The sequence below is a fragment of the Sciurus vulgaris genome (assembly GCF_902686455.1).
Source record: "Sciurus vulgaris genome assembly, chromosome: 1".
Lineage (NCBI taxonomy): Eukaryota > Metazoa > Chordata > Mammalia > Rodentia > Sciuridae > Sciurus > Sciurus vulgaris.
The window spans coordinates 192,132,681-192,146,537 of record NC_136461.1 but is presented as its reverse complement, the minus strand read 5'-3'; the positions used below and the strand labels follow the sequence as shown (position 1 = coordinate 192,146,537).

At 36.7% G+C, this 13,857-nt stretch overlaps 1 protein-coding gene across 1 annotated transcript in view; it reads left to right on the top strand.

Annotated features, from left to right (window-relative positions):
- The window catches only part of ENPP2 (ectonucleotide pyrophosphatase/phosphodiesterase 2), a 110,949-nt gene that overhangs the window by 30,434 nt on the left and 66,658 nt on the right, over positions 1-13,857 (top strand). The window contains 2 exon segments of the mRNA XM_079140682.1: positions 3,127-3,229; positions 12,842-12,997. Of these exon segments, the coding sequence (XP_078996808.1) occupies positions 3,127-3,229; positions 12,842-12,997 (259 nt within the window).

Genomic DNA, 13,857 nt, shown 5'->3' with positions numbered 1-13,857 from the left:
ATCAGCAAAGTAAATAAAATGCTACTCTGCTGCTTAAAGTTTGGAGATGAGTCCCCTGGAGGGACAGCCATAGCTTGTCTTGAAGAGATGGAAACTTAAAGTTCAATTAATAGTGAATGTATTAAAAATTATGTTATGACTTAACCCAAGCAATCCAGTATGAGGGCATAAGTAAATTAATTCAGAGTAATTTATTCTAATGTTCTGTTTTTCTAAATGTGGTCCTTGTATGACTTGCATCAGAATAACCTATTGTTCCATTCTTGTCTGGCCTCTAAGCACCCCTTTCTCCTCCCCCACCTGTAGACTATTGAATCAGAATCTCAGGGAGTAGGGCATAAACAACATTTCGAATCCCCAAGGTGACTCTTATGCCTAATAAAGTTTGAGAATCTCGGGAGTGATTTTTGGGGCTGAGACTGATGAAGGATGAGTTTAGAGTTCTAGGTTTCCTTCTGCCAGGGGGCAGTGTTCTCTGAAACGTGGCTAGGTGAATAAACTGTTCATTTTTCAGTCTCTCTCATACTCTTTCTTGTTTACTGAGCCAACCATGTGTCATTTTCTACCAAAATCTTAGACACCACAGCAGGTGAACTTTCTTAATTGGGTTTTCTTATAAAAAAAAGATTTGGGACTATATTCCAGTCATTTTGGTTGAATTTCTCAACTCACTTTGCATTCCCAGGTTTTTTGATTTTCTCAGCTTTAGATAATGAGGGGTACTGGAATGTGCAGTTGATTTGATGTCCAACAAAGGGACTTTGACCATCTTCCTGGCAGTTAATTTATGATAATCTTGATGTAAAATTCTGTTTATCTATGCCTAGGTGGTAATGATGATGATGATGGTGATGTATGTGTATGAAAAATTTCCTGATGCACAATGACCCAGTAGAAGATAAAGTGTTCTGGCAGAACAGTTAGTAGCAATAGTGACCAAGCTCACTTGTTTTGGAAATGAGTGCCAAATGGTGCACAGAAGTCAATTATGCCTCAACTTGGCTTTTATACTGACCAGCGTTTCCCTCCTGTATGGTTATTCAGAGTGTTTAAAATAAAATAAAATAGTGGTTGATGTTCAGCTTCCGAACTCTGTTCTTTCCCAAGGACAACAGTCATTGTCTTCACGCTGGCTTTGAGCAATCAAATGTCAGACTCTGGCAAAACATGGAGAGTCTGGAGAATAGAGGGGACTTGGTTTTTAGAACATTGGAGCACTGTAGCATACACTGAAATAACAGGATGGCCTTGATATTCTCCTCTTTGGTGTATAGTTTCCCCCTAAAATGATGGGCTTGCATCTTGAAATTTAACATAAATAGTAGAAAAATATTACATGGGGTTAACATCTTTTATAAGTCTTGCTAAATACCCAACTCTAAATCAGTTCAGTATGGCAGACAGACTAAAGCAAGAGACTTACACAGAAAAATTCATAAGCCTGTCATCTCTGGTAACAGTGCAAACTAAAAGAATTCTAGAAAGGCAGTGTATTTTCTTTCTTTCTTTTTTTCAATTAGCTGTTACTAAACTCTAGAATTTATAATGAAACCCAGGCCTACTATACAATCCACTATAAACAAGTTCTTGCTTTTGTGCTATCATGTTTTATTTGCACAGAGCCACTGCTCCGTGAGTAATTGGTTGCGCTGTGAGTCCCTGTTTGTTTACGTATGCACATATGTGCTGTGCAAGAAAGACAGTCCCTGGGCCTGGCTGGGGAAAGCCACAAACAAACCACCCCTCATTTGAATCCTAAAGGCACACAATATTTAAACGACTTTCAGATTTAGGGGCTTGATTTCTCCTCTAAACGTGCTGTGATTTCCAAAGTGCTCAGTAAAGGAACTTTTACACTCACAATAACCTCAAAGGGCACTAGATGGTTCTAGACGGGTGCTAGATGGTAACTTAAGTGCAAAATACCTAGAAAAACAATTCTTTAAATCTAAATTCTTGCTGCCATTGAGATTTCCATCCGAAATTCACTTGCTAATAAAGCTTACCCTCCTCCCCACCCCTTCTGCTCCTTACCTCCCAAATGCCCCAAAGCCAGCTGACTTTTGGCAGGAATGGCAAGAGCCTGGAGTTATTTTGTCTTTCCTCACGGGGCAGGAGGACTTCACGCTGCTTAGCTGGCATTCTCAGTATTTTGATAAAAGTTTCTTCTCTAAAATATAACAATGACATGGGGAAAAGAATGCTATCTCTTGTGCAAGTTGCAATTTCGGGAGATTTCATCGTGAGAAACATCCGAGGCATCAGAAGTAGCCGAGAATGGAGTAATAAGGACAGGGTCGTTCAAACTGCCAGCAAATAAATACACGGAAAAGACAGGGAGAGTTATCACGCTTACAAATTATAAAACTTGCCTCCTTAAAAAAAAAAAAAAAAAAAAAAAAAAAAAAAAAACCGCGATGTTGACGACACTGAATAACTACACTGTAAACCTTAAAAGCTTGAAGCTGGTAGAAAGCCCTGTGCCGCTCTGTTTCATTTTTATCGGATGAAATACATTTGGTTTCTTTTTGACAAACCATGTTTTTGTGAGGGAAGGAAAATGAACGTGCGCTGTTATTGGCTCCAGCTACATAAGAAATCTTCATGTTGCCAGAGGATACCACATGAAAGGGTTTGTGTTAGGGGAGGGACCGATAAGGGGGTGGGGACAAGGATGATGATGCTTTAAGCCTCTTGTGCTCAGAGCTGCAATTTGAACAAACTGTGATGAAATCAAGCTCTGGACAAATCAGATGAGCCTGTCAACTTCCCAGGTGGGATTGCTTGTAGTTAATAGACTGAACGCGGAGCCCCAAAGCAGTGCATTCCATGTAGGCAGAGAACACGCTGCAGAAAGCTTTCCAAGAATCCTGACATGGCAAGAAGAGGCTCCTTCCAGTCCTACCAGGTAGGAGAAGGATGGAACAGCAGGGCAAAGGCTCGCTCCTCAGAACCACTGCCTTCTGAATTTGAATTTCTCTGTTTGTTGTTCAGATTGAAACAGCACCTTAGGATGCATTTTGGAAGTTGTAGGATTGAGGATGGTGCAGGGACTTGAATTGCTTCATGTATATGATTTAGTTCTGTCTAGCTGTGTTTGACAACTCAATCTCTTTATTCCCTTAGGTAATATCCTTGTTCACTTTTGCCATTGGTGTTAATATCTGCTTTGGATTCACGGCGAGTCGAATTAAGAGGGCAGAAGGATGGGATGAAGGCCCTCCCACAGGTAAGAGTAACAGCTGTTTGCATTTCAGTTCTTTTAAAATATTATTCTCTAGTAATCAACATAAACTCCTTTAGAAATCCATCTTCAAGGATCTGGCAGGATAATTTAGTCCTGGATTCCTCTGGGATGAAACCAACTATATATATATAAATTCAGGTGAAAAAAATGTGGTTTTATTTAGAGCACATTTATGATTGCTTTGTAAAACTGAACCTTTAAATCTACGTACTCTGAAGCTTATAAATGTTGAGATAAAAGTAAAACAGCCAAGGCTAATGCAGATGTGGTGAGAACAGGTGTTGGATTAGTCCTGGAGATAGACAAACATGATTTGTTATCATGTGATATAAAATATAGTATTTGCTACCAGATAATTTTGATCCAGGAAAAAGGAATGAAGGTAAAAAAGGTGGTGATTTGTCTTCTTGAAGCTTCAGAGATTTAGAATTTTAAGATTAAGATTTACCTAAAACAGGAAAAACATAAGACAGAAGAGGTGCTTAAAAGAACTCATGGGATGGATTTTCTCATCATGTTTTCTTTTGCATAAGGAAAGGTGAGTTTTAAATGTGTACCCTGACTTAACTAATCGAACCAAAGTGAAAGAGTTTCCTTTTACAATATGCTGCACCAAAAGCAAAGTGGGAATTCTCATGAAGGAGCTCCTTGTGCAGACGGAGTGGGCTTAACTGACCAGGTCTTAAGCAATGAGTTGGTTAATTTCCTGGAAATTGGAGCTGCTGATGGTTTTAGAAATAAAAATTACATTTGAAGTAATAGGTACTCTAGGGGGCAATATTTTCTTCACTTTTTCCTGAGATCCTAGAGTGTTTGTCTGTCTTTCTATGAGTTTTGTGTTTCTCTGTATTTCTTGATCTGACCACAATGAAAGACTCTCACCTGTCTCTGTTTAGCCAGCATGAACTTTTTATTATTAACCAAGTTGTGATACGTGCCTTGATGAAATACTAAATTTTCCTTACATTAAGTAAGTTGCTTTTGAGTCATGCCAGAAGGTTGAAAGAATAATATTAGAAGAGGGTTAGTGAATTGAAGTGGGGTGTGGTTTGGGTGAAGACTGAGAAAATACATCATAAAAATTGCGGCCCCGGGAAGCCAAAAGGACAGAAGGAGCTGTCTTCTGTTGAGGAGGGAGGTGAGGCGTCTCTGGGCTAGATGAGAATACTGTTTTTATTGGTAGCAAATGCTCTCTTCAAAGGCCTCTTCGAGTGTCACTAACAGACAGGGGGATCCGACCCCTATAATGGTCACGTGGATCAGCTTGCAACTTGACAGCCAACAGCTGGTTTTTTTCCAATGCACTCAGAAAGGGACATTCTTTTTTTCTCTTCATATATCACTTTTGGTTAAAACTGATTTTGAAGGAATTGAATGCTCTTTCCTTAATACATGTATAAAATCAAGACATCCATTATTTTTGAAGTTGACTCTTTTGGGAAATGGTCTTGAAAGTCCTAGACTGACACCTCAGTCCATATAGCAGGTAGTGAGGTCTTAGGCAAGTCATGTGTGAAGTCCCTTCCCTTGCTGCACAATAAGAAACTGACTTGGGTGATCTCTAATTTCCTTCTGGATTTTAAAAAAAAGTTCCTGAGTATATCCATTTTGCTTCCATGTCCCTTAGACTTGTATGTTCTCAACCTACAATGAGAAATGTAAAATGTAGGTTGGATTTATTAGACCTCTAAAATAACTTTATACATATTAAATTATTTCCAAATGTTATAAGAAACAACTACAATAACTAACAAATCAATGTTACTTTTGGAAAAGCAGTATGGTCTACATTATAATCTATAAATTAAATAGTTTAAATACACTACAAACATTTGCTTATTGAATTTAAATTACTGATTGTTTTAGGCTTTATGATAGCATCTAAAATAATTTATTAGTTAAACTTCTACCTATGAGTGAGAAGTGAGAAGCTTTGTCCTGGGATACAGTACAATTTAAGTCTGAGTTTAAGGGTTTTGTTATGCCTGAATACTTTTTATTTTTAATTTTTCTTCTGATGTAGCTTACCTGCTGTTTAGGCACTGTGGTTGATTTCTCCAGAGAAAAGACCAAAGATGTACTTTGGAAACTGGGTGAAAGCATAGTACATGTCTTTTTAAATGCCACATGTGCCTAGAAGGGACATTTTTCAAATGATACATGTAATTGATTACTGTTAGTAAAGCTTTCACATTACAAAACATTGGGTGAAGTTTTGTATGTGGATTAAGATAAGACACCAGAAGGCAAAGCACCTATGCCCATTTTCAAAAAATCCTTTTGGATTCCAAAGAAATTCTATAAAGCTCAGTGCTTCAAGGTTTTTTTTTTTTTTTTTTTTTTTTTAAAAAACAAACAGGAGGAACACAAAAGGTATTCATATATGGCCTACTCTGGACTGATTAAAGCAAGATCCACTGTTCAAAAACATCCAGCCTCTCGTTTAGTAACTATCAGCAACAACGGAGAATGTTCCACATGCATGCAGACCCCTTACTGCTGTACTATGGACGGAGGCAATAGTTTCAAGGTTGTGGCAGAGTAAACAAACTTATAATTAATTAACTAGCACACTTGTTAGCGGATTTATTGTTAGGAACTAGTGCTCTATTGGAAGTAATGGGGGAATAAGATTTCTTTTACCAGATCATAAAAGATCTACAGATTTATTAGGAGGTATGAAATGAGCAAAGCAAATGATAATTCATTTGGATAAATATAAAGGGCACTCAGGGTAAGCAAGATGGCAGGTATCAATTTTCAAAGAAAATGTAACAACTGCAATCCAGTTTGACATCTTTGTCCTGAACATCTAATGAAGCTCCCTTGGTTTGGTTTTAAAAAGACTGCAAGAAAATTTATGAGTGAACAGGTGTTCATGTTCTCATGTACACCTGTATTTGTGTGTGTGTTTATGGTGGTATGGGGGAAGTCTACTTTAGTGAAGCTTATGACCTACATATTATTTCAGTCCCCAGGTGGAAATGGAATATCCACCTATATATTTGAAATATATGCAGCTCAATACTTGAAAGACAAAGGGAAACTTGTGAGCTCCTGAATACTTGGCTAATTGAAACCTGGAAGCTCAGTCCAATTTATTATCCTTTTCAGTGGCTTAACAGGAAAATTTCAAAATATATGACTGAAATGTATGGGTAAATATGAAATGTAATTTGTTATAAATAATCTTATGAGTAAAATTTTTTTTGTGTGAATCACAGAGAAAACAGAAATGGTTTTGGGGGTGAGAAGGTTCATTTTCATTTGAAAATTTTAGGAATCTCATTAAGAATAATTTGATACAATGAATTAATCTTCACTTGTAAGACCAGTTTCTACATGTATACCTAGAATTAATACAACCATGATTTAAGGTGACAGTGTTTCATTGTTTGCTAGCAGATTTGCAAATCATTCAGATTCATGCTACTCACTACCTTTAAGGCTATATGAATAGGTTAGACATTTATTATATTTTTAACTTTTAAATCGCATAGGAAGCTTTTTTGTTGTAGTTCATGAAATCTTTCTATAGTAGGACATTGTATGGATAAATTCTTTGGAAGTAGTGTTTGAAAACTTCCCAGGTGGACCTATTTATATTTAAAAAAAAGAAAAAACTTATGAAATCTAGCCCAGAAGCTGGAAAGAGGAGGAAAGAGTGATACCCCAAGAAGGGGTATTTATAGAAAGTGATGTGAGGAAGAGCAGAGGTAGATAGCAGGCAGATATACAGAGCTGCTTGCTGAAGGATGAAAGAACCACCAAAAAAAAAAAAAGAGGCAACTTCAATACAAGAAATGATTACCCTAAAAGATGAATCAGATACTCCAGAAAAGGCATAAGAGAATATTAAATTCTACCGCTTGAGTGGCATCTTGAGTGGCAAGATGCCCTTGGGCTTTCCCTGGGTTGTACTTCAAACAGGAAAATCGAGGGGAACCCTTTCTGTTTTAAAGCTCTTGAGAAAAGGCACAACCACAACTTGAAATCCAATTCAGGGCTTTCTTTTCACTTTCAGGAAACACCTGGGCTGAGAACCAGAATGAATGGGAGGGACAGATAGGGAGCAGAATCCCAAACCCTGAAAACAGGAGCAGCCTCTTAGAAGTTGAAAAGAAAACACCTTCCAGCTTTAGGCTAAGTTCAATGTTTTCAAATTTAAAGACTTCTCCCTTATCGGTCATCATTCAGATTTGAAAATTTTCCTTTTGTGGGAGAATTTCGAGGGAAATATGATGGGGAGCCCAGGATGAATTTACATCTTGGTCACAACTCTTATCGTCAATTAGGCTTTTCCCAAGAGGCTATAAATTTTCAGTATTTTTTTCTGTGTATTTATGGAATAAATGACATCAGAATTCTTCAATCCTGCCTGTGTATGTGTATAGTAAGATGGGATATTCTAGGAAAAGGTTTTTACTTAACCAAGTTAAAATAATTTCACCTATCTGAATTACAAATTTAAATGAAATAGATTATGATTCATAGATTTTCCTTTAAGTCATGAAATTATGCTTCTGTGAAAAACAATGTACAGCACTGTTGGTATGTATATTGTATACATATGTATATATATTTAATTTAAAAATCCAATGTCTTTTTAAAAAAATAATATATTTATAAGGGTCTGTAACATTTGTTGTTCAAGATTCTAGAACTGATTTTTTTGTTGAACTGAAATAACATCATTTAAATCTGTGATTTTAAAGGCAGCAATGTACTTTTAATTACATACAAGTATTGGCAAATGTCTCCTGAGAAATTTGGAGGCCCTATCCCACTTACTACATATTTCTAACTTTAATACCTCTGAGTACTTTTTGTTTGTTTGCTTTTTAGATTTTGTTATCTCCTTTAGTTTTGAGCTTTTGTGGGGATCTCAGGAAAATCCACAAGTTCACGGATCCTTGCATTTCCCCCACCCTCTCATTGAGTTAAAGAACTGAAGTGCTCACGTCCATGTTCTCTTGATTTAGGTCAAGTAAAGGGGGATTTGGAATTTAAAACTCAAACGTACGATAAACTAATCTTTCCATATTTGGTGTTGGACTAGGCACAGTAAAAAGAAAAGTCCCCTAAATATGTCCTATGGTATTGGAAGAAAGACATGGAACCTGGGCCAGGAATTAAAAAAAAAAAAAAAAAAAGGTAGCTAGAATGGAGAGGATGAGATACAGAACTCCTAGAAAATGAATAGGGCCAAAACTTGTCATGAAAGCTGGTAGCTGGAATGCAACGGAGGCAAAGTGAACATTCTCCTGCTCCTTGTCATTCTCTTTTACTGAAAAGGGGATGGCAGCTTAAATTTCTTGGGGTTAGAAGAGGTTTTGTATGGCTCAAACTATCTTTGCATTTTTCTGCTCCTGGCATTCCTGCCTCAGTTCAAGTCAGCCCAGAGTGAATTTTGGCACAGATACCCCTAATCCAGGCAGGCTCAGTGATTCTCTCCTATTTGAAGCTGTTGATAACACAATCTTGGGTAGAGTATTTTTTGTGAGATGTATCTTTGCATTATGAATGTAAATGCTTCTCTAACAAAACTGTCTTTAGTCTAAAGCTTAGCAAGGAGAGCTGTGATAAGGCTCAATCTTTGAGTGAGAGTCACTTACGTTTAAAAACAAAGCAAGGCACAAAGTGAGAGAATGATTAACAGAAGAAAGTAGTAAAAATCATGTTGCTACCATGGATGAAGAAAGATCACAAAATGATGAAAAATTTGTTCAGATTTATTTATTTATTCATTCATTCATTCATTCATAGTACTGGGGATTGAACCTAGGCATGCTTAACCACTGAGCCCCATCCCAAGTCCTTTTTAAGATATTTTATTTATTTAGAGACGGTCTTGCTGAGTTTGTTAGGGCCTCACTAAATTGCTGAGGCTGGCTTTGAACTTATGATTCTCCTGCCTCAGCCTCCTGAGCTGCTGGGGTTACAGGTGCGCACCACCACGCCTGGCCCACACAGATATTTTGAAAGCAAAAAAGAAATAGGGAATAGATTAAGATGAGGGGAATACAAAGGGCATAAGTGCAGGAAAATTTCAAATGCTTGCTGGGAGCCCATAAAGAAAATAAGGCAGGGCAAGAGAACACCTGTAAATGGTTTGCCTGTATGCCTCTTCCTCTCTCCACAGAGCTGAGCAGTGTTCTGTATGCAGCTTATTGGAGTGAGTACTGCTCACCATTTATGAGCTGCTAATGGAATGATTCTATATAACCACTAGCCTAAAAAAAGAAATATTCAACTATAAGTTTTTCCTTATCTTTTTTTTTTTTTTTTTTTTAACTATAGGACCATCTTCCCTTGTTTTCCTTTTCCCCTTTCTCAATTCCTCCTCCTTGCCATGGTTTCCTGTGGTTCAGCATACACTGTTTATAGGTTGGCCAAAGTCAATAGAAAAATGTGGTTTATAGACCAGAGGTAAGGCGCTACAGTGGAAACTGACATTATTCCCTAAACTGAGCTGATGTGGTTTGTCTGTATTTCAACATCGCAGAATCAACCATGCGAAAGTATTTCACATTTCATGGTCTAGTGCATCTGTTTGCTTTAGTTCACTGATCTGATGCCATAAAGGCTAGAATTGGGGGATTCTGATTGTAAAGAAGACAAAGGACTAAGGGATGGCAGGATGTTCAAAAAATGGTGTGGATGAACTGGGAACTGTCATTTAACATCGTTCTTCCTGCTTTTTCACTTCTTGATTTTTAAAAGTGATACATGTAGTTTATTAAAAAAATGAAAAATTCATAAACATGGAAATAAAATTATAAATAGCATGTCATAAATAATACTCATTAATGTATCTACATATGCTATATATTGTATGACATATTTTATACACACACATGTTTATATACATATGTGATAAAGAGGAGAAAGTAAGTAAGTGAGCAAACAAACAAACAAAAAAAAACAGAACTACCCACAAATTTGTAAAATGTTAGAAATTCCAAATTACAGAACAGTAAAAAGTCTCTTCCTCCCTCTTTCTCATTTTCTACAAATGTAGTTCCTATAAACAGTTTCTTTTTTTTTTAATATATTTTTTAGTTGTAGGTGGACATGATACTGTCATTTCATTTTTATGTGGTGCTGAGGGTTGAACCCAGGGCCTCACACGTGCTAGGTGAGCACTCTACCACTGAGCCTCAACCCCAGCCCTATAAACAGTTTCTTACAGGGAGGAAAAAGGTTTATTCACACCTGCACATTTTCCTAATCCCTTTACTTTTTCTCACTACCTCCTTCTCTGTCTACTCTCTCTAGCTCTGACTCTGTTATTTCCATTCTTATCTCTGTCCTTAATGCTTTTTTTAGCTCTCTCTCTTTTTTTAACCACAAAATCTAATATATAAGCTTTAATACTATAACACTATTTATGTACTTTGTTCTTTTTTTATTTATTCTTTTTAGATAGACATGACAGTAGAGTGTATTTTGACATGTGATGCATACAGGGAGTATAACTCATTCTAATTAGGATCCCACGCTCGTGGTTGTACATGATGTGGAGTTTCACTGGTTGTGTATTCATGTATGAACATAGGAAAGTTATGTCTGATTCATTCTACTGTCTTTTCTATTCCTATCCTCCCTCCCTTCCCTTCATTCCCCATGTCTACTCCAATGAACTTATTCTTTTACCCCATTCCTTGTTGTGAGTTAGCATCCACATATCAGAGAGAACACTGTTTTTTTGGGATTAGTTTATTTTACTTAGCATGCTAATTTCCAGTTCCATTCATTTATTGGTACTTTGTTCTTTTTTAAAAACTTGTTTATATGTTTTGTAGACTTTTTCAACATTAGCCTATACAGATCTAACTCATTCTTCTAAGAGCAAGCAACATTCCACTTAGGAATATAAGTATTCTTTCTTTCCCGGTGGGTAAAACCCCTTTGATTGACTCCAGGAACCCCTCCTCCTGCACATTAAAAAAAGAAGGAAGTGAATAATGGTCATTTTTTTGTGCATGTAATTTGGAGAACTTTTGCAAATATATATGAAAGATAAACTAGTAATGAAATTTCTGGAAGAAGCATGCACATTTTAAAATGTTGATAGCTATTTCTAAATTGTATTCTATTTTAAAAAAATTTGCATTCTTAAAAACAGTTATCAGCTTATATTTTATATTCACCATAAATGAATTATTTTATAAACTGAGGTGAGGATCCAGCTTACTTTTCTCCAGTCACAATTTACTGATTAATCCTTTTGTCTTTCTCTTACTTAAAATGTTATTTTAATATAAAATACATTCTCATCTATTTAGAACTATTCCTGGGACCTATACATAACACTGATGTACTTATTTTCTAGTACCAAGCTATTTTAATTATTTAACTTCAGAATATATTTTTCTGTCTAGTTACCAAATTACTTTTCCTCTTTGGTGTTTTTCTATTTTCATATATTTATTTTTAAATATACCTTTTTTATCCTCTCAAGTTTCAAGAACTCTAGATATTTTTATTGTGATTGCATTGAACCTTTAGTTATATTAGGAAAACTTAATATTTTTATATTAATTTAATAATTTTATATTGATATTTTTACATATAAGATGGTATGAATTTTGATGTAATTAGACCCTTTGAAATGTCTTTTTGTAAAGCTTTAAAGTATTCTTTATGTAGGCTCCACATGTTATTAAATTTGTACCTAGACATTTTATCTTTTAGGGACTACAGTGAATGAAATTATCATTTAATTTTTAAACTTATCTTTCTTGTATATTATGATTTGTGAAATTTTCATCTTACTGAATTCTTTCTTTTTTCCAAATTTGAGGTTTCTTGGACTATAATTTTTTTTTTTTTTTTTTTGGTACTGAGGATTGAACCCAGGGGTGCTTAATCACTGATCCACATCCCAGGTCCTTTTTAAAAATATTTTTGGAGAAAAGGTCTCACTGAGTTGCTAAGTGCCTTGCTAAGTTGCTGAGGCTGGCTTTGAACTTGTGATCCTCCTACCTCAGCCTCCTGAGTTGCTAGAATTACAGGCCTGTGTCACTGCACCCAGCTCAGACTATAATTTTATCACATGAAAATATTGATAAGAGGGTTTGTTCTTGACAAGATGAGATTGTGGAGCTTGTGGTTTGTATAACACTGGCTGTGGCATAGATTTTTGGTGAGAAGAGATGGTAAAAGTGTTCTATTCCATCACATATAGTCAGACTGTCTTCAGAACATTTGGGCTTCATTTTCCTTATTATTTCTACAGGGGAACTAATCTCATACATTTTATAATAATATACAGTAATGAAACCAATAGCTAACAGTTTTTATTGTTTCTATAGGTTTGATACTCTGCTAAATGTTTTCCTTTGGTTGTTCAACTCTCATTTCAATCTGGAGTTACTTTTATGGATCCTCTCACTTGACAGATGAGGAAACAGTGGCACAGCAAGTTCAGCAATGTGTCAATGTGTCCAGGGTACACACATGGCAGGCGATGGGGCCAGACTTCTCCTCTAGGGTCTGCCTACAGCCCCATCCTGCATGGCTTCCCAGGGCTGTTCTTCGAGTGTCATGAACCCCTTCCTAAGTCATTGTTTTACCTCTTGACCCTTGCAGTGTTGTCAGACTCTCCCTGGACCAACACCTCTGGATCTTGCAAGGGAAGATGCTTTGAACTTCAAGAGGTTGGACCTCCTGATTGTCGGTGCGACAACTTGTGTAAGAGTTACAGCAGTTGCTGTCACGATTTTGATGAGCTCTGTTTGAAGACAGGTATGTTGCTTTGGTGTCCTCTCTCTCTCCATTAGATGGCCTAGAGGCTGGGTAATGTTGGATACCCTGGAGTTACCCCTGCTTTGGCTTATCTGAGCTGTGGATTTCAGTTCTGTGTCTTGAATGACTGTTAGTCACGTGATGAACACATCCCGTGTGAATGATTTGTTTGCACACTGGGCCTGGCCAAAAAAGGCTCTTTATAGCTGTAGGCATCATAGGCTTGTTTTAGAAGTGTTTGTGGATGGCTTTGTACATGGGACAACATTGTGCACCTCCTTAAAATTTTGGGTTTAAAAAAATTTTGTTTACCTGCCTGATTTCTAGCATTTGTTTTCTCTCCTCTAATATAGTGACTGCTGATCTGCCCTGGTGTCATTCCCTGTTTTCTGAACAAATGCAAATCTGTCATGGAATTCCATTTGGCGTCTTGTGCCTGGATCGTTTTCAGATCTTCCTCTAAGTCTTCCTAAATTTCTTTCTATTTCTCATATAGTGGAACAGTCACTAGAGCTACAGGCTATCACATGAGTGCACATTAGTTGAGAAAAAGCACCTTTGGGGACTTTTTCCATCCTACTTGCTGTGTTTTCAAAGGTAAACATTTCAGATGGACTTTTGAGATACTTTATGGGCTCAACACCATGCCTCCAGACAAAGAACCCCAAACTACCTAAGAAAGACAGTGGTCAGCCCTGTTCTGAACACCTCTAGAAAGGTATTCCCCAGCTCTCTTGACAAGTTATTACTTGTTTTCAGAATTTTATGCACGGATGACCCTTTCAAAAGTCTGACTCATAATATCTCTGTTATTGATTATCTTTTCAACGATATTGTTAGAAACAGAGACACTGTTCCCT